Source organism: Urocitellus parryii, chromosome 8 (genome assembly GCF_045843805.1).
Source record: "Urocitellus parryii isolate mUroPar1 chromosome 8, mUroPar1.hap1, whole genome shotgun sequence".
In the NCBI taxonomy this organism is placed as follows: Eukaryota; Metazoa; Chordata; class Mammalia; order Rodentia; family Sciuridae; genus Urocitellus; species Urocitellus parryii.
The window spans coordinates 14,669,584-14,695,210 of record NC_135538.1 but is presented as its reverse complement, the minus strand read 5'-3'; the positions used below and the strand labels follow the sequence as shown (position 1 = coordinate 14,695,210).

The 25,627-nt window shown below is 44.2% G+C and overlaps 1 protein-coding gene across 1 annotated transcript in view; it reads left to right on the top strand.

Annotated features, from left to right (window-relative positions):
* Ccdc170 (coiled-coil domain containing 170) overlaps positions 1-25,149 on the top strand; it is a 59,296-nt gene extending 34,147 nt beyond the window's left edge. Inside the window, 6 exon segments of the mRNA XM_026399943.2 lie at positions 3,444-3,644; positions 7,191-7,364; positions 10,421-10,663; positions 22,529-22,765; positions 24,950-25,106; positions 25,109-25,149. Of these exon segments, the coding sequence (XP_026255728.2) occupies positions 3,444-3,644; positions 7,191-7,364; positions 10,421-10,663; positions 22,529-22,765; positions 24,950-25,106; positions 25,109-25,149 (1,053 nt within the window).
* Positions 25,150-25,627: the final 478 nt, after the last annotated feature.

Genomic DNA, 25,627 nt, shown 5'->3' with positions numbered 1-25,627 from the left:
AGGAGTATTTGTTCTTTGTGAGACCCACCCCTGTTTCCTACACCTCTAGGTGGAAATCCCAGGCACATTCTGTCGCAGGGACTATCAGGTGTATGTTAACAGACGATACAAGAAAAGAGGAAGAGGGAAAAGCTTACTGACTCTAGATTTTTTTGGTGTGAAAAGCAACACATGTTTACAGTTTGGGTGGGACACATATGTTCCCCCAGACACCGGGCATTTGATGTTCCTAAGAACTGTGTCAGATGGGAATGTTAATTTATTTGATTACAGTTTTGTAAATTTAGTTCTGAAAAAAACCCAGTGGTGCCCAATGGGCTGACACAGAAATAAGCTTATGAAGCAACGTTTCGTACCCAGGGGAGTGTGGGGAAGTCCTCGGATGTTGGTAGGCCCCTCCAATCCGTAATCCTGGCAAGGTAACCAGGTAGATTCTGCACCGTTTAACCATCTCATTTAGTGGTCTTAGAAATCATACTATGTGAAGTCTCCAGGGTTCCTTGGCATACCATTGGATCCACACAGGGTCAAGATGCTGATGGGATCCTCTTACCTTTGATTTGAAAATATTTGTCCCTCCCAGAAAGACTTCTAGTGGATAAAAAAGAAAAAAGACTCTACAGTTGAAAACAGTTTGAGAAACATGACATAGGACAATTTCTGAAATGTTCTTTACCTCTTTAAGGCAAGGGTGTATGATTAGCTGAACCCATGCCCTGGAGCAGTAATATGAGTGTACCACGTAGTAACTTCCATACGGTGTAAGACAGGTCTGATCCTGGTGCAACAGAAGTTGTGTGCTTCGCTTGCAAGGTGACCTACAGAAAAAAATGACCAGAGTCCATAAGATGTGGCCTCCCTGGGAAGCTGGTTCCAATTGTTTAAGGTTTGACATGTTTCTGCACAATAGGAGATGTGGCTTTCAGCTGGACTCCAAGTAGGCAGTGAGTCTTTCTGCTACTCAAATTTGTTACTCAAATGATCTAAATTGGCTCCTTTAATCATCTCTGAGTTTCAGAGAGGAAACATGCTGGTAAACATGCTGGTAAACAGTTCAGAGGGACTCGGAACCAGGGCTATCTGACTCCAGCGCACCCGCCCCACAGTGTGGTCCACGTTGAAGATGTCCGCTTCCTCCTTCAAGGTCATTACCACTCCCTAGTCCACTTCCTGTTGCTGCTCAGTGTCGTCTTCAGGATGGAGTCCTCCCTGGCTGATTTCCAGGGAGCCTGTGCTTTCTTCGGGCGAGGGCTGCTGCCAGCCCACACAGCTGAGTGCACACTTCTCCCTCTGCATCTGTTTCCCCTGTGGTCTTGTCCTCTGTGCTGGGTCCCTGTTGAGGTAGGAGAGGTGTTGAAGGCGCCTCAGGTGGGGAGAGTTGCTCCCTCCTGGAGCCTGGAGTCAAGCCACATCTCCTGTGGTGCAGAAATGCGCGTCAAACCTTGAACAGCATGAACCAGCTTCCTGGGGAGGTGGCATCTTGAGGACCTTGTTTCATGGACATTTTTCTGTAGGTGACTTCACGTGGTGTACCAGGGCGAGCACACTATTTCTCTTGCATTAATATCAGATCTATTGTTATTAAGTACCAAGAGCAGAAAATATAAAATGAAGTATCTCCAGAGCCTCATATTCTGTAGTGACATCAAGAATTTCCTTGGGAAATCGTTCCTTGAATGTGGCTCTGCGCAGCTCACCACCAAACATCTAAGCCCCCACATAAACAGAAAATTAAGTGAATAATAGGCCCGAAACTCGGAAGGCTACAGAAACCCTGGATTAGAGAGTTTAGAGGGCATATAGTCTAACCTTGCCCCTGGAGCACGTCAGTTCATCCTATAACAAATGGTCACGACTTCTGGCCATCTCCAGCGACTGGGAACCCACCGCCTGATGGGGAGTATAAAAAGAATTGAAGTAAATGGTAACACATTCTCTGGATTAATTCTTAATATTGTCACTATAATCTTGAGTATTTTGAATGGCATGAGAAGATGCTTAAGATACAACTAGGTAAAAACAAAGAAAGCTGCATACGTAATATAATTTCAGCTATATTTTAATAATATATAACAACTTATTTAAAAATATCAATGTTGTTTCCTCTAGGCAGTGAAATCAGAGGAGATTTTTTGTTTGTTTGTTTATTTATACTTTTTTGTCCTTAACAAATGTTTTATAATGTGCATGTGTTACTGCTATTATTTTGGGATGGGGAAAATTTTCCCCTTGAATGGATGTGGGATTCCTTCTCCAATTTATACTCATTAGTCCTCTGTGGAGGCTGTGAGGCAACTTGGATCATATCTGATTGTTCTTCCACATAATAGATGTCCAAAAAAGCTGAAGGGAGCTTAAAGTTCTTCTTGCCTTTCTACATGGTTGTTTATAGACAGGCGAGCAGAAACTTTTATTTTATTTTTTTTGTTAATTTAGGCTTTAAAAACTGAAGTAGATTGCATACCCTACAGAACGATATGTAAATATCTACTATTTTTTTTCCCTTTCCTCTTCCAAAGGAAAACATCAAAGGAAAACAAGTACATTGCCCAAGCCTTCTGGGTTGTATTGAATTCAACATCTTATGAAACTGGGTTTGAGTTTTCCGAAAGTCTACGGGAGGTCTTTGATGAAACTTATTCTCTTGGCATAAGGGGACAAGACAGTTGAGACAAACAAACAGGCACTTTGGAAAGGATGCAACTTTGGGGAAATCTGGGGTTGTGGAGAACCCTGGGGAGCTGAAATGGAGGGGCAGTGGTTTCATGAGGTAGGAGAGGGGACAGTTGTTAGATTTTTTTTTTTTTTTTTGTTGGCTCGATGTTGCCATTGACCTTGTTTGGAGTCATCATCATGGGGAGATTCTGACATGTCTAATGCTAAAATGAACTTTTTTGCCTGTGTCCTGCAAAGTCAGCACCCCTGGAGTTTAGGGTGTGATGACTGATACAAGGTTGAAGAAGTTTGAAAAAAAATGTTTCTGCACTTGAATTCCCTGCAATGCCTCAAGGTTATTTATCAAGATCATCTTGCTGTGTAATCTTCTGTCACCTGCGTGTGGTGGCAGAGTCTCTCTGGGGAATGACTCTTGTAGATTTTGGAAAGTGCTTTTGTTCACCCTCTTTTCCAACTAAACTTCAAAACTTCTAAATTAATGACAATTTGGGAGGTAAGTAGATGTCATCTGTAAATACTTATCGATTAATCTGTTGAATGTCTTTATACAAATTAAAAATATGTGTCAAAGATATTTTATTAGATAATGAAGGCAGATTTACTTCAAGCAGAGGCAAATAGAGCTACCGGTGACCTATTTTTGATTTGATTTTTGCAAAGAATCTGGAAGTGGGTGTCATTAATAGTGAGGCTGCTGGGCTGAGCTGGATTTTAACACTTTGTTGCATCTAAAACAAGGCTTATCCTGGTTGTGGCTCTGTTTCCAGATGGTCTCCCAGCTTGAAGCACAAAGAGCAGAGCTTGTCGAACAGTTGGGAAAGGTGTCTGAGTCTCACCAGGAAGCTCTCCAGAGAGCCCACAAGGCAGAAGACAAGTTGGAGACGCTTCAGGGTCAGCTGACACACCTGGAAGGAGAGCTGGTTTCTGCAGATGTTTTACGAGATAACTCGAATTTTGAGAAACAAAAAGTAATGACCCCAGGGGACGTCCATGGGTGGTAGCATCTGTTGCATCCTAAAAATTTTACCTGAGAATATTCTGAATTTTGCAATACTTAGACTGATTATGACTTGGGTCCTGAGCAAATTTCAAGGAACACTGAGTCTCTTCCTATTGTTTAGAACTTCTTTGATCCGAATTCATTCAATTAAACTCATATTTTCTGAATGCCTATGATATATGAGGCCCTGAAGGTTTGGGGGCAGTTAAAGTATGAATAATACATAGCCTCAGAATTCAATCGAGGAGACAGACCTTCAGATAATTTGCTGTGCCCTAGACTGTGTATGTGTTAATATAGTGTTGTAGGCACTTCTGGGTAAAGAGAGTTTACAGGAGAAGAGATAACTAAGTGCATCTTTGCAGGATAAGTAGGATTGTAGTGGTGAGAAGGGGCTGATAGAGGAAGCAGTTTGAACAAGGGCACAAAACCTTGTAAGTGCTGTATTCAGAGAATGCAGAGTGGTTAATCCTTATGGCTGGACCATGGCATTCTAAGTGGGGCTATGGCAAGAGACAAGACTGGAATGGCTTAGATGATAAAGACGGAGCATCTTTATTCTGTAGACTGTAAAAGTGGAATAAATGGTTGTGAGCATAATTGTACAGGCATGTGCTTCATCACAATGATTTAGTCGTGATGGACTGTGGACAAGACTGTGGTCCTATAAGACTCTATTGCCTACTGATGTTACAGCTTTTAGTCTGTGAAACTAAGGCGTGCTAAGATGTTCCCACAGTGATGAGATTGTCTGAGGATGAAGTTCTCAGAACGTGTCCCCAGTGTTAAGCAATGCGTGACTGCATTTCAAAACCGTGAGGACGCTGCGGAGCTGAGATTGTGGTATGGAGCTGGCCCAGTGGGAGAGAGGGATGACGAGAGAAGGGGTCCACCCTGAGGATCCGAGGGTGGGAGACCGTCAGCCACCTCTGAGATGCAGTCTGAAGGGGTGGTGAGAAGGGAAGGCAGTTAGCTCTGGGCTGAGGGGTGATTGGAAGAGAAAGCCCCCTGAATGGTGCCTGTGGATGGGCAGGGCAAGCAGCCTGGGTATGATCAGTAATAGAGATGGGTATAAATGTGACAGGGACTAAGGAAAAGGAGGGATGAGTTCCTTCCCATTCCTGCGTGTGAGGAAATGAGCTGTCTTCACAGAAGAGATGCCACTTATCAGGATCCTCAGGAATGAATAGGAATTTATCAGGAATTCCCCTCAGAGGGATCTGCAGGAAGGAAGAAGAAATGGAGGTTGACCAGATGGCCCAGGAGGTGAAATGTGGCACAAGGAGACTGGAGCGTGGCGCCTGGTGAGGCCAGAGGTGTGAGGTGCACCCTGGGTGGTGGGAATAGGGAGGCAGGTGACGTGATCTACTCAGGCTTCACTCTGTAGGTGATGGGAAGCCACAGAAGGTTCTTGAGTAAAGGAAAGTTTTCTCTCAAGGCAGATTGGCTTGGAGCATCTTAGAGGCCAGAGGTAGGGGAGCCCAATGGGAGATTCATGGAACAGTCTAGATCAGAAGGTAATAAGGGTGCGTGGCTCTCTGTGGCCCCCAGGATCTGGCAGATTCCTCCTGGTACCAGGGCTTCACCATCTGTAGGCTGCCAGGCCAAATCTCTCTGGCCAATGGGACAGACTCGAAGCATTCAGGGGCCAGTAGGACCCTGGCAGGGTGGGTGGTAAGTGATTCCTGAGCCTGAAGACACCCATGTTCACATCGGTGGCACTCCTCTGGCTTTGTGGGCATCTCACGCTGCGTCAGGAGAAGGTCCTCCTGCCTTCACCTGGTAAGAGTTAACCTTCCAGTTGCCACTCGGATTCCACTGGTTTCTCTCCCTTCCCTTCCTCCAGGGCCTGAAGTGACAGTCTTTAAATACATGAATTATAGAAGAAATATATCAAAGGCAAGAATTTCAAGTGGATTGTTATCTCTTCCCCCTCCTTTCGTAGAGTGAATCATTAATTTTAATTGGGATGATGCCAAAATAACTCCCAGTTATGAAAGCCAATTATGTCAGCTAATTCTGCCCACGGTGAATTTTCCGGAGATAATTGCATATGAAATAAATGTCCTGGTGAAGGCAGGGTTGTGCAAATTGAAAAGCAAAGTTGTGCAGAGATTAAATGCTCAATACAGGTAATCTAGCCTAACACAAGGTGCACAAAAATGCACTTTTGAACGTTTATTCTGAAATGTGGTTCCGACAAACAAAATGTTCACTCTCGTTTGCTTCTATGTATTTGGAAGTTTTCAGCAGCTGCAGTCTTCAGAGGCACAGCTAAGGTTCTTGAAATGGGCACTTCCTTTGCAGGATCTTGGCTTGTCCCATCTTGATCTTTTCTTGCCTGTTGGAGGTCCTTGCATGCTAAGGGTGGGCCACACATAGAAATAGAAAAAAAAAAGGGGACTTTTCTGTCTTAATAAAAAGGCAACAACTCTTACATAAAATAAAAGCAGTTTAGGTCACTTCCGTGCACAGAGATTAGGGATCAAACATTCCAAGGGGAGAAGGGACACAGCATTAAGAGCTTGCTTTTGTCCCTGGTGATGCAGGGACAAAAGCAAGCTCTGGTATTGTAGGACGATGCAATGTGTGATGTTTATAACGATTGTGACCTATACAAAGAAGAGGTTAAATTATATTTATATGTATGCTATTTATCAAAACTAGAGAAAATATACACTGGGAGATAATTTCATTCCGATGACTGAAATATAGAACGCTCCCTGCTTTAAGATGGTATGTTTAGGCAGCAGGAAATTATTTACATATTTAATTGCCTGAAAATGGCAGATAGAAGAGAAGTTCTTGCAATGAGAAGAAAATATCCAAGTTAGAGGCCAAATCATGCAATGGTGAAAGCTCATGGACTGCTTTAGTCATCCAGCCAAAACTCAGCTTTAACAAGTGGAGGAGGACTCAGTGACTTTCAACTATGAACTTTGACTTATTTTGTATGGTTCTATTTTGGATGTTGTTCATTTAACTTTGATACATTGAAATACTTTTAAAGACATTTTGTAAGATATTTTTAACTTAAAGAAACAAAACAAAATGTTGTTCAAAAATTTTGGGTGGGGGGAGCTTTGATTTTGAAGAGACGGGTGGGGCACAGGAGAGAGTTAAGTAGCCACTGGTTAAGTTGCCAGTTTCTACCTTCAGGGTCCTGGTCCAGTTCTGTGGGGGAAAACTACCACAGAAGGTGCATGGGTGGGCAGGTCCCAGGAGCTGGATTGGCTGGGGGTGGGGCACGATTTCATCACTGTGTTGCCACAGCCGAGAGATGAGGATGTAATTGTCAACCCAGCCAAATTTGTCATATGGCCGGGCGAAGAGGAGTGCATGACATTAGATTGAACACCAAGGTCACTGATCAGGATCAGAGTCCAGGCTCCAGTTTGGGTTTAAAGAGAACCACCGGTAAGCTTGGGAGAAAGAGAAGGATTCAGTGAGCTCACACATTAACGTTACTTTTATGTTCCATTTTCTTTTTCTTTTTTTTTGGTCCTGAATTTAGTATCTTAAATTTCTGGATCAGCTTTCAGAGAAAATGAGATTGGACCGGATGGCTGCTGAACTTGGCTTTGACATGCGTCTGGATGTGGTCTTGGCGCGTGCAGAGCAGCTGGTCCGCCTTGAGAGCAGCGCAGTCGTTGAAAACAAGACGATTGCCTACAATTTACAGAGGAAGGTGGGTGACGTGGAAAATTGGGAATGCTGAGGAAAAGAATTTCTGAAAAACCCCAATATTGAAGAGTGACTCACCCCCGCTGTATATACCAGTGGGATGGGAAACACAAATTATCTATTTACCATCTGGGTCTTGATTTCAAGTCTGGAGAGTTGCTAAGAGTGTGTGTCACTTTCAAGGTTATTTTCACTGGGAGAAATGGAGGCCCCAAATAATAAATTTTTTATGATTTTTTAATTTGTTCTTTTTAGTTAATAATACATGACATTAGAGTGCTCTGATTTTGATACAGGATACATACATGGAGTATGACTTCCCACTTTTGTGGTTGTACATGAGGTGGAATTACACTGGTCATGTATTCGTATATGAATATAGGAAAGTTATGTCCAATTTTTTTCTATTCTCACCCCCACCTCCCCCCAATCTGGCAAAACCCCCGTCCCCCATTGTGCATCAACATTCATGTATCAGAGAGAACATTTGACCTTTGTTTTTTTGGGATTGGCTTATTTCACCAGCAACTGACATGATTTCATTCTTCTTTAAGGCTGAGTAATATTCCATTGTGTATATGTACCACATTTTCTTTATCCATTTGTTTGAGGAAGGTCACCTAGGTTGGTTCCATAGCTTAGCTATTGTGCATTGAGCTGCTATAAATATTGATGTGGCACACCACTATGTGCTGATTTTAAGTCCTTTGGGTATGCCAAGGAGTCCTAAATAATATTGACTTAAACAAGCAGAGGTAGTTTCTTTTCTCACATACATTTCTGGAGATAGGCCGCTTGGGGTTGGCCTGGCAGCTCTGCTCTGTCCATTCTTCAAGAAATCAGACCCGTCTCAGCTCATTAATTTACCATCACTAGGGTGGTCCTTATCCTCAGGTTCAAAATGGTGCCCACACCATTATATCTGTGATTCATGCAGAAGATTGGAGAAGAAGGGGATGAATAAGAAGGTTACAATAGAACATGCAAGAGGTGCCTTTGAAGATGGGGCCCAGAATCTGCTACATGAACTTGCACTTATATCCCCAGCCAGAATGTGTTCTGATGGCCAAACCTAGCTGATACGGAGGCTTTCAAATGCAGCCTCAACTGTGGGTAGCCATTCACCTCCCTTAAAAAATTCAGTTCCCACTGTTTTGCGAGAAGAGGAGAATGGGGGATGCATGTAGCAGTGTCTGCATTTATAAGCTCTGTTGCACAAGAAATTAGAGAAAGAAGGACCAACTTCTCATTCACTCTGAGGAAGAGTTAGAAACAGTGTAGACAAAATGAGTGAATGAAAGAAAGAACAGAAATAAGTATTATTATTAGTTACATAATTAATGGTATTGGGAAAAGAAAACACAGATGTGTTCTTATTATTGTTCTTAGGAGAAAATTTGATGGTCAAATTTTAGTCTAAAGACTGGGTAATGAATGACATCTGGGTTTGCAATTTGGCTCAACCAAGCTGAGTCACCTTGGGAAATCGTGTACCTCTCTGTTTCCTCATATTAAGATAGGAATAGTACTTAATAGAACTGCTATTCTTTAATAAACAACATCTTTGAACTCTTGGTTCATAGAAGATGCTCTGCTCATATTTGTCTTCTTTCCTTTAGACTATAGCTGGAGGAATATTTTATAAAAAAGGAGAGTAGACAAACCAAATTGCCAACAGGGATGTTAAACTGAACAACAATTGTTTCCCAAGTCCTCCTTGGATAATAATTGATTTCCTTTTGAAATATTATTTAAATATTATTATTATTTATTCCAATATAAATAAGAATTACAGAACTATTAGAACAGTCAGGGTGTAGAGTTTACTAGTGTAAATTTGCCATAGAGTGGGATTTGACATGAAGATGCTCAAGAAAGGGAGCCGATGGAGGAGGAGTGGGAGGGGCTTGTTCAAGAATGACTTGGGAGGCATAGGCACAGTTGTCACTGTGAGGCAAGGAACTCAGCAGCATTTCAGTAAGTCCCCCACCTTATAATACCGCATAAATGTGGAGAAGATGATGAGGGATTGTCGGTGATTCTTCCTGACATTTGTGGCAGAATGACTGAGGTGTCTGGACTTAATAGAGCACCCTTTAGTTGTGACACGTGGAACCCTGGAAGGTCTTTTCAGTCTTAGGGTCCAGAGTCATTTTGTTTTTTTCCTCCATATTTTTATTGGGTACATTACAGCTGTACACAGTGGTGGAATTCGTTGTTACCTATCCACACATGCACACCAAGCAACGGTGCAATGTTATTCCCGCGTATTTCTCCTTTCCTTTCCTCTTCCCTCCACCTCATCCCTTTCCTCTACTGATCTCCCTTCGAGAATCCATGGTCATCTAAAAAAGTCCAATTTCCTTCCTCAAGTTTGACTGCCACTGAGAAGCCAGTTTGAGGACTTTGCTCTTTGTGTGGTTGGTTGATCTAATCAGCCAGTCGTATAACAAAAGACCCCAAAGAAATGAAACCTTCTAACATTTTCAATACGTAAACAAAGATTTCTTTTAAAAAAAAAAGCCTCCTTGTTTTATCATCTTTTAGCAATATCTGCATTCTCATATGGGGTGCTTGTTAAAGGATGAGTTGTCACCAAGAGGGACTGAAATCAGCCAGTCCGGGTTCACGATATTAATTTGCACCCTATGTTGTTTCAGAAAACACCAGTGAAGGCATCATGGTCCGTGTGTGTTGGAGAGGGTTTTGTCTCCCTGTCTTGTGTTCTGTTCTTGATAAGCCTGTTTTAGTAGTTTTAAAGTAATTTCACATTTTTATTATGATGCACACAATGTTGGAGAGAAGCAGCTATGGGAAGTCTTTGCACATCTTCTGCGGCTCTTTTGTCTCATACTTTGCAGCTGCAAGATCCATTCTTGGAAAAATATGAATTAAAAAAATGCAATCAAGGAAAGGAACCCAGTGACCTTTTTTTTTTTTTGACGGTTTACAAATTAGTCTTATTGAAGTGTAGATAAAATTTGACATTATCTCTAATTCATTTATATTTACTGACTCTTCAATTATTAAAAAAAATAATCCCTCTTTGTATCAAACCAGCTAAAGACTCAGAAAGAAAGACTGGAGAGCAGAGAACTCCACATGAACCTCCTCCGGCAGAAAATAGCGCAGCTGGAGGAGGAGAAGCAGGTGCGCTCAGCCCTGGCCACAGAGAGGGACGAGGCCCAGCTCACCGTCAGGAAGCTGGAGAAGAAGGTGGAAAGGATGCAGAAGGAGCTGAACCTGTGTCGCGAGTCCAACCTGGAGCTCAAAGCCAAGCTGGCCGACACCAGTGAGCTCAAGGCAAGTGCGAGGCTCCGTGTTCTTGTTCCTTTTGCAGGCTCCCAACAAAGCTTATGCAAAAGAATGAGCCTTATCATGGATGCACCAGGGTGGGGGGGGGAAGAAGAAAATTTCCTCTGTCGTGGGGAAAATGCCAAATTACATAAACCAGAATATCTGATTTAGGGACTTCAATATTTGAGGTGATCACTATTCAAAGAGTCAAAAAGAGGTAAAAATTTAGTGCAAGGAAATAAAAGCATTTCTTTAAGATGTACATGGATGTGTGGTGAGAGATGATGGAGGGATTTAGCAAATAGAAATTCATTTAGAAGAAATGAGAAAACGGGTACACGGTTTACTGAAGAGTCCGAGTTCGACGGTAGAAGGGATCAGCAGATGGGGGACGCAGTCCTGGATTCGAGATGTCTCACGTCTACTAAATACAGAGAAGAAAGAAATGAAACCCCCAGAGGGATTTAATAAGAATATCCCAACGTCCTGCAGGTGTGCTTCTGGCCACAATATGTCCACATGCACACGTTTCCAGCGGGTCTAGTAACTGCCTGCTCTTGGCAGGGGAGTGCCCTGAAACTGACTTTGGGTGTTTCTGAATTTGGAACCAGATCATTGGATCAAGCCACCCTTGAACTCGCACAGTGGGCACCATGGTTCAGGGAACATTTCCTCTGTGTTTTCCCTCCTAGGTCATTAGGGTCCCCACTCAGGCCCTTCTGCCATTGGACAAGGCCATGGAGTTGAGGCGAGTTTTCACTGAGAAGGGAAGGGTGACAGAGGAGGGGACATATTTGACTGTGAGGGAAGAGAAGCAGGGAAAGGCACCTGACAGGGCCCAGGGGTGGGGAATATCAGGGACCAGTGTCCCCAGCTCCCTCCTCAGGCCTTGAGATGGACCGCAGGGGGCCGACTTGAGCTGGGGGTAGAATCCCTGAAGTCGGCCTGGGCTGCTCCCTCCCTGGCTGGAGACAGGATGTCTGGATTGTGTGGTGATGGCCAGGACCCTGGGGTTCCATCTGGGACGGCTGGGGACATGGACAGTCGCTGAAGATGTGTGCCAACGTGCTCACTGTGGGAGCAGACAGGGTGGTCCCTTCAAGTGAGGGGCAAAGCGACCCCATCAGAGGCTCTGGGACAATTCTTGTTTTTTTTTTTATTAGTTGCTCAAAACATTACAATGATCTTGACATATCAGACATTTGATTCAAATGGGGTATGAATTCTTATTTTTCCACGTGTACAGATTGCAGGATCACATGGGTTTTACAGCCACATTTATACATACAGCCATACTAGTGTCTATTGTATTCTGCTACCCTTCCTATCTCCCCTCCCCTCCCCTCCCCTCCCATCACCTCTCTCTACCCACTCTACTATGACACTTTTCTCTCTCTCTCTCTTTTCCCCCCCTTACATCATCTTATATGTAATTTTGCAAACCAGTGAGGTTCTCCTTCCATCTTCCGTGCGATTTCCCTTCTCCCTCCCATTCCCATGCATCTCTCATCCCTATTTAATGGTAATCTTTTCTCATGCTCTTCCTCCCTGCTCTGTTTTGAGTCACCCCCCTTATATCAAAGAAGATATTTGGCATTTGCTCCTTAGGGATTGGCTAACTTCGCTTAGCATAATCTGCTCTAGTGCCATCCATTTCCCTGCAAATGCCATGATTTTGTTATTTTTTAATGCTGAGTAATATTCCATTGTGTATAAATGACACATTTTTTTTATCCATTCATCTATTGAAGGGCATCTGGGTTGGTTCCACAGTCTAGCTATTGTGAATTGTGCTGCTATAAACATTGATGCAGCTGTGTCCCTGTAATATGCTCTTTTAAGGTCTTTTGGGAATAGTCCAAGAAGGGAAATAGCTGGGTCAAATGATGGTTCCATTCCTAGCTTTCCAAGGAATCTCCATACTGCTTTCCAAATTGGCTGCACCAATTTGCAGTCCCACCAGCAATGTACAAGTGTACCCTTTTCTCTCTGGGGCAATTCTGAAACTATGATTCAACGGAGTCACAGGGAGTGTCGAACTCGCCCAGGCCGACGATGGAGTGTTCTCTGTTAGGAGTGAGCGCTCACAGGACAGGCTCCCGGGCAGCATGCAGGAGGGTTCAGGGCAGAACACCTACCAGGGTTTCCCTCCACACAGACCCCATTGCAGGGAGAAAAGAATTCCTGAAAGACTGAGCAATATATAAAGGAAAATGAATTTTAAACCTGAGGAAATATGGTTGGTTACCCACACTCAGTGCTTGAACCGATTGAGGCGGTGGGTGGTGAGGAGTTGGCTTCTTGTTTCCAGAGATCACAAAGCGAGTCCTAAGTTAGGATGGCAGGGACCTTGCTTTGGTCACTCCTGACGGTGGAGTGTGTGTCTGTTCGCCTCCAGGGTGGGGACCCCTTTGGCCCCCCAGCTCAGAGGGCTACAGGAGAATTACTTTATTAAAGAGAACACAGGGCCCCTCAACACTGCCAGAGCCAGCGATGAAAAGAAACGGGGGTCAGGTAAGACAGACAGTGGTGGGAGAGTGCGTAGGACAGCGCAGGGGTGGTGCAGGCCTTGGGCTCCAGAGAAGGAGGAGAAGGCAGAGACCATCTGATCCTTTTGGAGAATCCATCTTCACCAGAGGAGGTGTAGACAGGAAGTGGCTTAAACTCAGATGGAAGTGCCGTCTCCATCTCTCTGAGGCTTTGCCATGACTCCACCAGCAGACGCCCTCTCAGTGCTGTCCTGGGATCTGGCACAGCAGGTGGGTGTCGAGGATGACCAATGACTGTCCGATGCACTGAGACAGGGGAACTGAAGGCCTGGTTGTTGCTGACCACGCCTGATCTTCCCTGTGAGAGTGTTGGGAGGAGCTGGGTGTGGAGGGGGCAGGAGCCTGCTCACAGAGGGCCTGCGGGCATCCTGCAGATGCTTGGACTGATCCTGAGCCATGGAGGATTGTGTGTGTGTGTGTGTGTGTGTGTGTGTGTGTGTGTGTGATGGAGGGGGTGCTGTGGATCCAACCCAGGGACACTCTCACTGAGCTGCATCCCCGGCCCTTTGGATTTTATTCTGAGACAGGGTCTTGCTAAGTTGTCCAGGCTGGCCTTGAACTTGCGATTCTCCTACCTCAGCCTCCTGACTCTCTGGGATTACAAGCATGCACCACCATGCCCCACTCAATGTTCCCATCTTTGTACATAGTCTAAGTTTGTCTCTGTATTAATCTCACTGTTCATGGAACAACACTTCAGGACATCAGTGAATCAGCCCAATTATTGCTAACCCAGTGGCTTAACATTCCCTCTCAATTCTTCTGGAGGCCAGAAGTCTGAAATCCAGGTGTCGGCAGGGCACTTCCCTCTGGGGTTCTGAGGGAGTCCATTCCAGCCTCTCCAACTCCCGGTGGCTGCTGGCAACCCTTGGCTTATAAGCTGCATCATTTCAACCCAGGCTCTGTCTTCATGTGACCTTCTCTCTCTGTGTGCCTCTTCTTCTTGTCACTTACAAAGACATCCAAAATTGGGTTCAGGGCGCCTCCTAAACCACACTGATCTCATCACGAGAACCCTAACTGAACTACACCTTTGAAGGCCTTCTTCCTAAATAAGGTCTCATTCTGAGGTTCCAGGAAGGCTTAGCTTTGGGGACAGGAGGATTATTCAGCACATGATCTAGCAGATGAACAATTTCACCATTTATAGAGGGTCTAGATAAGGTAATAATTGAAATTGCGTTTCTATTTTTTTAAAAATAGAGAAATAGCTCACCTGCCATAAAATGGACCCTTTTGAAGTGTAGTGTGATGGGTTTCACGATGTCGACAGTCTGTGCAGTTACCACCAATAGTCGATGGTCTGCTTCCTGTCTGTAGAGATTTGCATCTTCTGGACAGTTCATATCAATGGAATCATACAGTATGTGGTCCTTTCTCTCTGACTTCTTTTACTTAGTTTGATGTTTTTTAAGGTCCACTCATATTCTAGCATGTGTCAGTGTTCCTGTATTCGTCAGGGTTCTCCAGAGAAGTGGAACCAACAGAATGTGTGTGAAGGTGTGCGTGTGCAAGGTAGGGAAGAGGGAAAAAGAGATCCGTTTTATTTTAAGGAATTGGCTCACATGATAACAAAGGCGGATAAGTTCAAAATCTGCAGGTTGGGGTTTCAGGCTAGAGACCCAGGAAAGGCTGCCATGCAGTTTAAATCCAAGGGCTGGCCGCTGGCAGAATTCCCTCTTGTTGAAGGGAGTTCAGTCTTTTGTGATATTTATATCTTCAACCGATTGGGAAAGCCCACCCACATTAGGGAAGCCAATCTGCTTCACTCAGTCTACGCAGTTAAATGTTAATATTATTTGAAAACATCCACACAGAAACATCCAGAATAACATTGGGCCAAATATGTGGGTACATAAACCAAAAATGTGGTTTAGCCAAGTTGATTCATAAAATTTACCATCACAATGATTTTTATGGGTAAATTATAATTCATTGTATGCATGTACCACATTCTGTTAGTCTAGTAAACATTTAATGGACATTTGGATCGTTCCTAGTTTTTGGTTATTATGAATAAGGCTGCCATGAGCATTGGTGGGCATGCATTTCTTATGTCTGTGGCAAAACCATGACTGAAGACCTTGACTCTTTGCTTAGCCAGATCTCCTGTCAACCCACTTTCATACCTAAATTTGGAGATTAAAATTTCTTTGTAATTTTAAACCAAAAATATGAGACTTTTCCAGATGAACAATTAAATTTTGATTTGGCAGGCAAATCTAGGATTATAGAGATTCTTTTTTGAAAAACAAATATGTCTTCACAGACTTCCCTATTTCAGATAGAATAATTTTATTAGAATGTTGCTCACATGTTCAAACTCAAAACTATATAAAAAGTTTTAATTTTATTATATTTTTAGCATTATGAAATCCAAACCAATTTAGAAATCCAAATAAAGGATCGGAATAGAATTAAAAATATTAGTGATGTTAATTCAATGTGACAGATGATGTTATTTTACTGAAATCACCAGCAAGAATGTGTGGTATAGCTATTCAGGATATATCTTCTTCTGAGTTTGGCAAACCTATGGTTTATTTTCCCGAAGGATAGAGCAATTATTCTACCGCCTGCTTTACTATTGCAGATACTGTATTTGTGCATACACTATAGCTTATCTCTGCTTTCATTTGGCTTGAACATTTATTTATGGATTAACTACTTATGTTAGTTTCAGCTGAATATATTGAAGCAGCCCATAGTGGCTGAGATAGGAGACACATTTATTCTTTGTCACTGAACAGAAGCATGGAAGTAGACATTCCATGTGTAGATGGATAGCTACCTGGTCACCAGCGACCCTGACTTGCTATGTCTCTCTACTTCACTACCCTAACTGTAGCTCTCATTCCCAATGCTGCCTGTTAGCCCAAGGTGGCTGCTGGGACTCCAGCCTTCTTTCAGTTATTTGCTACTTTTCAAGAGTGACTCAACATTTCCTACATCTTCATTGACCAGAACTGAGTACCTGCACTTCATTTAAATGAAGTCAGTCTGAGATGGGTCTTTATTCTGGGCAAAAAAGCAGCTCTCTGGTGGAGAGAAATCAGCTATCAATCAACCTGAGCTATCAGTCTAAGCTGCGTGCCTTAGTAGGGACCTGAGATCAAAGTTAGCAGCCAGACCACCAAAACCTAGGGGCAAGTCCTGATTATCTTCATTGCAGTCTCTCAAGGAAACACCCACAGGGATCTTCAGACCCTTGTGGAATTCTCTGCTGTCTGGCTCTCTTGGTGTGACCACGGCTGCTCCCATGGTCCTTCTCCACTCATGCCCTTCTCCCGTCCAGGACGCCCTTTCTACCTTCTCCCCTAGCCTCCCATTGGATCAGCTCTGATGCTGCTTGGAATCTTTGAGCTCCTGGTGCTTCTCACAGCTCAGCAGGTCTGGCTCCCTGGCTTGGGCTCTGGGGGAGGGGCAGGGTGCCAGAACTGCCTGCCCTTGGTTCTGCAGCATTCTTACCCAGCGGAATCTTTGCGTTCCTCTTCCAAAAGGGGCACAGCCTCTATTCGGGTCAGTGGGAGAGCCTCTCACCTTGTGTTCCCACCCCATTCAGAGGGCCTGCAAGCAGGTGGGTTTGCAATGCCTGTCTTGAACTCCACCTTTGCCCCACCCCACGCTCACACAGCTGGAGGTTTGTGGGAGCCAATACAACAGCTTTTAAATTTAATCACCTTTTCTTTCTGGGCCTTTGGGCCTTTGTAACACCAGAGAGTTGCTCACCGGATTTTAACAATTCCTTCCCTGAGGAGGCAGCAAATATAGTTTACAGTGAGCAGGGAGGGCAGCCTGGACACCTTCCATCTTTGCTGGAGTCTCAGTGACGCATCAATCTTATTTATGGCCAGTTCTGTCCCGATGGGAGAAAATGAGGGGCAGAGACCCTTGCTGAACTCTGAGCTGGTGAGAAGTTCCCTCAGGAAGATTAAGATGCTGGCCTGGTCCTACCAGGCGCCCAGAAATCTGGGGTTTGACTTCAGGAGGACCAGGGTGGACACTACCACTGGCTTCTAGCTCTGCCCTGGTGGCTTGGCCCAGAGCCGGTACTTGCCTTTGCTTCCTGAAAACAAGATTCAAGCAGCCCTAGGGACTGTGATAAACTCTCATATTTTTCAGAAATTCTTGGCAGTGCATTCTTCTCCCTAGGACTTGATTGATTCATCTCTCTGAGCTGTAGCCTGAACGTGTCTCTTCTCCTTTTAAGACAAGGGTCTGAACTCAACACACCAACCCCAGCACTGCCCCTTTGCTGTGTGTTTTCTCTGCAGCACAGAGCTAGGAGCATGTGAAGGGGAGCTCTTTATTTTAATGGGAGATTATTTTAAAAATTGATACTTATTTCATCCATGTAATGTCCACAATTTATAAAATATTTGATATTCTGTAGAATACATTATTTGGAGATGTATATTTACTCAATTTATAAGTAAATATACATATTAATTAAAATTTTTAATTCCTAGGATCCATGATCAATATAGACCCTTTCCCTGCTTTTGTTTTGAAAAATTTCAAATCTATAGAACAATTGCCAGAATAGTACAATGGAATTCTCCAACCCTTCACAAAGATTTTAAATGTTTTATTAATTATTATATTTTGCTTACTATGAGAGAGAGAGAGAGAGAGAGAGAGAGAGAGAGAGAGAGAGAGAGAGAGATTGCTTTTATTTTTGCTGAACCATTTGAGAGAGAGTTGCAAACATCTTTACACCTCACTCTTAAGAGCAAGGGCATTCTTGTCTTTGCCTCAATATAAGTAGCATATTCAGGAATTAGGTTTTTTTTTTTTTGGTGCTAAATTAAACATTGAGATTTTATTCGACATTTACAGTGTGAACAAAGACATAAAGAGAGCAAAATTGGTTTCCTGTGATATGTTGTGGCTTATGGAAAGTGTGTGGACCCTGGGAGTCGTGGGGCCTGGGAGTCGTGGGGCCTTGGGCTTGGGCTTGACTTTGCCCTTGATGGTGGGAGTTACCACTGAGGCCGTGCTCGGACACACCCGTATCTAATACTCAGTCCATATCCACAGACGGGCTTCATACCTTGGGATGCATGAATGCTCTCCCCGGTCAGCTCCTGTGGACCTGCTCTTCGTAGTGGCATTTCTCTGTCCCAGGGACCTGCTCTACTGCTATGGTTTCCTTGTTGCCAGTGTGAAATTCCTTCCCCCAGCGGCGGTCATTTTAATTTCTGCACCTTTCCGGAGCTGTCGCAGTTGTTCTTATGCCTTCTAGATAGCAAATCCCACACCTGCTGCCAGTTTCCTAAGGGATTTCATCTCCTCTGGACAGAGCCAGGTCAGCAGCTGTGACTTATCCGAGCATTGACCTCCTTCCTGTCTAGAAAAGCGTCTCACTCTTAGGCTGCTGTAATAAAATACCATAAACTGGGAGGATTACAAAGAACAGAAATTTTGTTTGCACACTTCTGGAGGCTGGAAAGTTACAGATCAAGGTGCCCGCAGACTGGATGTCTGGTGAGGGCCTGCTTCCTGGGTCATAGAGAACACCTTCTTGCTGTGTCCTCACACAATTCAAGGGGTTAAGGGAGCTCTTCAGCCACTTTGACCCCTTCACAAGGACTCTGTCTTCACTTCCCCAAGTACAACTTCCTACTAGTGTTACCTTGGGGGCTAGGATTTCCACATAGGAATTTTGGGGAACATAAACATTCATACCATAGCTAAAGGAATTTAATTTCCTAGGAAGTTCATGTGTGTTACAGTTGGTCAGGACCACAGGTGTTCCCTCACAAGTTACATCTCCTCATCATGTCCTGATTCCAAGCTCACAGTGATGCCCATCCATCTCCTGACTTTCTAGTGGGTCGGTAAGAGGCACCGGTCAGAGTGTAGGTCAGGTCAACTTGGGCCCAGGTTTGGATCCTCTGTCACAGTGAAGATGTGCTCGGGACCAGGTGAGGATGTCATCTCCTACAGTGTCCTCCTAATAGGACCAGTGAGTCACCTGTCTACACCTGCTGGCCAATTAGTAACCAGTCCAGCAGCTTCATCATTACACAAAAACAAAACAAACCGACCCCCACCCCCAACAAAAAGATGAAGAGGGGGTTCATTCACTGGGAGCAGCAACGGTTTGAAGTGTCTTCTCCTTTTATCTTTCTCTCCCAAGTTGCCCACGCAGCCCTATGGCGCCTAGAGAGTCCTTCCACACCCAGTTCCTTCACAACACCTTTCCAGCAGCCTCTTGAGCATGGCTCTCGCCTTTCTCCCCTCCTTCTCTGAGTTCTTTATCCTGTAGATCAGTTACTCCCCCTGGGTCTCTTCCTTCTATCACCCCCCCAGCTCATCCCTTGACTCTGATTCTGCCCCAGGAGGGATCAGGGGAACAGATGTAGCGAGAACATGTCCTTCATTCTTAGGGAAGACGGGGTCGGAGGGAAGAGGGAAAGCACTTCATTATTTCATGACTTTCATACAGAATATTCAAAGGACTTGAACACAGACTTAAAATCCCAAGTGAGACCTTTTTTTTCTGATACTGTGCCTGCAGACCTTGTCTGATTTGTTCAGAACTCAGAACTAAATCCTGAGCTCTATCCACCTCTGTTCTTTGTCCCCTCGATTCAAATGTACATACTTGTTCACTTATTTCAAATAATTCATTGTCATGCTCTGAGGCCTTCTCTGTAAACGTACATCAAACAATACTTTTATCAAGAAACAATTCACCCTTTTAAGTGTACAGTTCAGTGTTTTTTAGTGTCTTCTTGGGGTTGTGCAGACATCACCATTACCATTATCAAGTTTCAGAATGGTTTCATCATCCCCCAAAGAAACCATGTACCCGTAGGCAGGCACTTCCCCGGCCCTCCCACCAGCCTCAGACCTCTCCCAGATCTTTCATGTAAGCGACATCCCACAACATGGGGTCTTTGCAGCTGGCTTTTCCCCCTTGGCTTGGCATTTTCAAGGTTCACTCATGCTGTGGCCTGTCATGGTACTCGGTCCTTCTGCTGAGCAGTATCCCATTGCGTGGCCACACCACATTTTGGTTCTCTATACATCACTTGATGGACCTTTGAGTTGTTCCCACTTTTTGGTGGTTACTCAAGGTCTTATGTGGCGTGTTTTCTCCTCCTCCTGTCCTGTCTGTCCTTTGTAGTGCTGGGGATCAAACCCTTGCGCATGTTAGGAAAGCACTCTGCCGCTGCACCTGTGATACAACTAGGAGCAAAGCTGTGCATCTTATGGCAACTCTGTGTTCCACACTTTGAAATCGTCCAGACTGCCCTCCTCAGCAGCTGGGCTTGAGACTCCACATTCCCCAGGTTCTTGCAATTCCTTGTCACTGTTTGTCGATTTTATTTAGCCATCCCAGTGGATATTAAGTGGAAGCTCATGTGTATTTACTTTTTAACTTTTAAAATCTGTTTTAATTAGTTATACATGACAGCAGAATGCATTTATGCACTTTGATATACATAGATAGGATATATTCTCATTTTTCTGAGTGAACCTGTTATAGAATCACATTGAGCATGCAGTCACATATGTTCATAAAGTAATAATGTCTATTTTGTTCTATTATCCTCCCTATCCCCACATCCCCTCCCCTCCACTTCCCTCTACCTAATTTAAGGTAATGCTATTCTTCTCTAGTGCCCCCCCACCCCCGCCTTATTGTGAATTAGCATCCGCATATTAGAAAAAACATTTGGCCTTTGGTTAGTTGAAACTGGCTTATTTTGCTTAGCATGATATTTTCCAACTCCATCCATTTACCGGTAAATGCCATAATTTCATTCTTCTTCAAGACTGAGTAATAATTCATTGAGTACATATACCACATTTTCTTTACCATTCATCTATTGAAGGACACCTAGTTTGGTTCCATAGTTTAGCTATTATGAATTGAGCTGCTATAAACATTGACGTGGCTGCATTACTGCAGTATGCTGATTTTTAAGTCCTTTGCATATAAACCAAGGATGTGTATTTATTTATTTATTTAATATTTATTTTTTAGATGTACACAAACCTTTATTTTGTTTATTTTTATGTGGTACTGAGGATTGAACCCAGGGTCTCACGCATGCTAGGCGAGTACTCTACTGCTGAGCCACAACCCCAGCCCATTTTTAATAGTCATTTGAAAATACTTGTGTCTGTATAAAACTGCTTCAAATTCCTCAACTTGATAGTGGCAAAATAAGATATAAAATTCAGCATTTTAGTCATCACTATGTCTGCATTCCAGTGGCGACAACTACATTCACCATGTTGTGAAACCATCGTCTCTATCCGATCATTTCCAGAACTTTCCCATCATCTCAAATGAAACTCTGTGCCCCTCAGATGATGGCTCACAGCTCCCCCATCCCCACCCCTGACAGCTTCTATTCTGTGTTCCCTGTCTGAAACAGCCCGGTCTAGGTACCTTCGATAAGTGAAATTCTACACTCTTTGTCCTTTTGGGCCTTAGCATGTTTTCAAAATTCATCCACATTGTAGCGAAGTCAGAATTTCATTCCTTTTTACTGAAATTCTTTTGTAAGAAGCTCTGGTGTAACCTTGATTAATAAACTAACACAGAAAATATGCCCTGAACTCTAGGATACTCTGTGTTTGGGCTTTAAGATCCTGGGACAGCTGGGCACTGTGGCACTGCCTGTAATCCCAGCGACTCGGGGGGAAGCTGAGGCAGGAGGATCAAAAGTTCAAAGCCAGCCTCAGCAACTTAGTGAGGCCCTGAGCAACTTGGCGAGACCCTGTCTCAAGATAAAAAAATTTAAAAACAGGCCGGCAATGAAAGATCCTGGCACAACTCCTTGGTGGGACGCACCACCCTCCCTGAGTCTGCAGAGTCCCTGGTTGCCACCTTCTGTGACTGGTAGTCCTTGTGCAGACAGAAGACTTTTCTGAATAATTCTGATCTTGATTTTGCTCACAGTGATGCAGACTTGCTGAGGGGGCCTTAGGTGGGGCTCCCCTGTAGGACACACAACTAGTAGACAGTTTGCTCTTCTAATGTTTATAGGGATGGTGGCCCACGGGTAGGGCCAGAAAGTGCAGGTTGCTTGAGAGCTTTACTATCTCAATCCAGAATCATGCTGCCTACAGTTTCATCTCATTGATTTTTCCAAATAAGGGCACTCCCGTGCTAGAGCAGTCTTAAGTCATGTTCCTCCAGCTCATAATATTCAGCAAAGTCCATGTCTCTGTTTAGGATAAATTCCTTTCTTTATTCATAAAAAGTTAAGTGAGCTCCATTGACTTCTGATTTATGTTGTTTGCACAGTTTTCCTAAATAAAAACGAAAGAAACGATCAGCCTTCTTTTGTCTCTTTAGATTAAAACTTTGGAACAGACCAAAACCATCGAAGACTTAAATAAATCCAGAGACCAGCTGGAGAAGATGAAGGAGAAAGCGGAGAAGCAGCTCGCGACGGTCAGGGCAGAACTGGACACAGCGGGGCGGGAGGCCAAGGAGGGTAAGGAAAGGGCCAGACACATGCTGGAAGCAGTGACCAGCGAGATGAAGACTCTGAGAAGATCTCTGGAGGACGCAGAAAAGAGAGAAAAGCAGGTAGGCACAACTGCGGCAGGGAAATCCTGTGGGGACACAGCGGGACAGTTCAGAGGCTTGACGGTGACTCACTGGGATGCTTCACAGACTGTCACAGACTGTCACCCTGGCGCAGGGGCCACGCTACTCTTCTCAGTGTGATTCCAATTTGGTGGTGTGTGCTGCCAAAGACCACGGTATTCACGCACGTTTCTTCAAAACCACTTTGTCAAGCTTTCTATATCATTCCAACCCATCCTCCTGCATCCTTTCGGCATCCCAATGACCATGAGGAATTGTCATGATTTGCAGTTCACGGTGGCATGGCAAGGTCTGTAGGAAATAAAGACAGGCTCTTATCACAGCGGTGACAAGCCGGTGAGAGCCCAGGTTCTGGTTGTGGCAAGGTCGTTTATTGTGTCTGGTGATGACCTCTGGGCTCTGCACCCTTCCGGTCCCTGAACATCAGCAGGGCTTAGAGACCTGGGGGAGAGGCCTCATCTCTGGAAGAGATCAGTGGCAGGAAATAGCCTCCAGTCTCAAACAGTGGCACCCAGACTTGTGAGTCCACCAAGCACAGATGTAAGCCATAAAAACGAACTCATGGCTGGCTGGCTGCAGGAGGAACATTTTATCTGGTGAGCACATCAGGTCAGGCATAAAGAAATATGTCCCGGGCAGCCTGACCCCCACTGCCTCTGGCTTTCATGTCACTCTCTTTCTGGAGCTCAAAAGGGCAGAGAGTGGACTCTGGTCCTAGGATTTTTTTTTTTTCCCTCTCCCCTGCTCTTTGGCTGCCTCTGCTTTGGCTCAGATGTCAGACAGTTTGGGAAAGCCAAACCGTGAGAGCAAATGGACTCGGGGGAAACATCCTGGGAATTAAGAGCTCTGATCACATTCAAAAGGGTGGAGGTTTGAGGAAAACCTCTTCATCTGGGAGAGAGGCCAGGGCCTCAGTCTGCTGAGGTGCTGTGCGCCCAGGCTGTCAACTGGGTGGCTGGTAAACAAGACTGTTCCTCCTCACAGTTCTGGAGGCTGGTCCAGGTGCTGGTACAGGGAGCATCTGGTTCCTAGACGGTGTCTTCTCTTTGTGTCTTCACATGGTGGAAGGGACAAGGTAGCTCTCTGGGGACTGTTTTATGAGGGCACTAATCCTGTCCTGGGGACTCCACCATTATGATCTCATCGAAACCTAATTAACTCCCACCTAATTATCTGCACCTCCTGATACCATCACATTGGTGATTGTTTGCATATATGTGTGTGTGTGTGTGTGTGCACATGCACAAGCACAAACAGATCTATCATTACAGGTAGAGGGGTTGTTGCATTTCCCAAATTGGACTCTGCATGGGAAGGTGGTTGGGAAGCAATGGGCCCAGGGCAGGCTGTATGGATGGTGTTTTTCTAATGTGATCCATGTTCTGGTTGGATCACAGCTTTTCTAAAAACGGAAGGTAGCTTTAATGAGGTATTGTCCAGATAGCCCTCATTCACCTGTTCTGCATTGTCTTAGAACAAGAGAAAGCAGCCTAGGAGAATTTGAAGGGGTATAGGAAGCATATTTCAGCCATTGTTCCTGGTCTCCCATTTTCCCTTTCTCAATGGACAAATAATCCCACACTAGTCCAATGTGATGTTTTGAGGTGGCAATCTCTGTGATGTGATATGATACTAATTTAGAAGCCCTCCTGCTTTCTTGCTTTGTTCTTTTAGTTTAAGAAGTTCATTGTCCAGTTCACATTCCAATGCACAAACATTTATCGCCCATTGACACCATGATACCAACATCTGTATATTTCCAGCTCTGTATTTCTACTGTGCAGAGCACATACATAATTATCATTTCATTTGATCTGAATTTCAGAGCAAGTAAGTATATGGAGAAGAGAAAATGAAGCCTTAGGTCAGAGTCTCATTTATGGGTTCTCAACTGGAATTCTTGAGTAGCTAATCAATTAGCTCATCAGAAAAGTGGCTATGAGAATTGCTAAAGGGAGACCCTTGAAGAGACTTTAGAAGTCATTAGCAGGGAAGCCAACTTATTTTTTATAAGGCTAAAATGGGTAGGTAATTGACCTACCTTGTGCAGACCTGAGTTTTCCAGGTTTTATTATTTATCTTTTTGCTTTTGGTTGCACTTGACCCAGCAACAGTGGAGACTTTTTGTTCTCCCAGTTAATGTGTTTCTGTTTGATGTTGCAGCTGGCGGACTTCAGGGAGGTAGTTTCCCAGATGCTGGGCTTGAACATGACCGCTCTTGCTCTTCCTGACTATGAGATCATCAAGTGTCTTGAAAGACTGATCCATTTACATCAGCATCGCCTTGTTTCCTGTGCCTGCCTCAAAGACATGACTTCTGGCAAGACAGGCACCCGCAAGGGCACTTAAAACTTCTTCGTTGAATGCTGGTCTCCAGAGGGAGGTGGAACTAAGACAGCACAATTCCTACTTTCACAATTTCCTCAAAGTGAGATGTGAGCAGCGTGTGAATAGGGTATGCTTTAATGGCCTAGCGAGGTTGCATCACTGGCAGAAAAGGTCTCAAAGGTGCCAGCCCTCGACAAATGTTTAGCACTGAAAACACCTATTATTCCACTTGCTAACACTTTGAGTCTCAGAATTATTCCATTACATTGCAATCTAGACTGGGAAATGGGATTAGAGCATTAACATTGATGGGGTATCTTTTTTCAGCTGGGGTTCACTAGCCATTTTAATTCTCATAATAACCATATGGAGAAGCTTTCTTAAAGAGGGCCTCTAGAGACTGCATGCTATGGCTTCTACTTTGGAGCCCCTTTTCTGCTGAGTAGAGGAAGCAGTTTCTCTGTGTCCCTGGAGAAGATCCCCATGAATGCAGTCATGGATATGTGTGTGTGT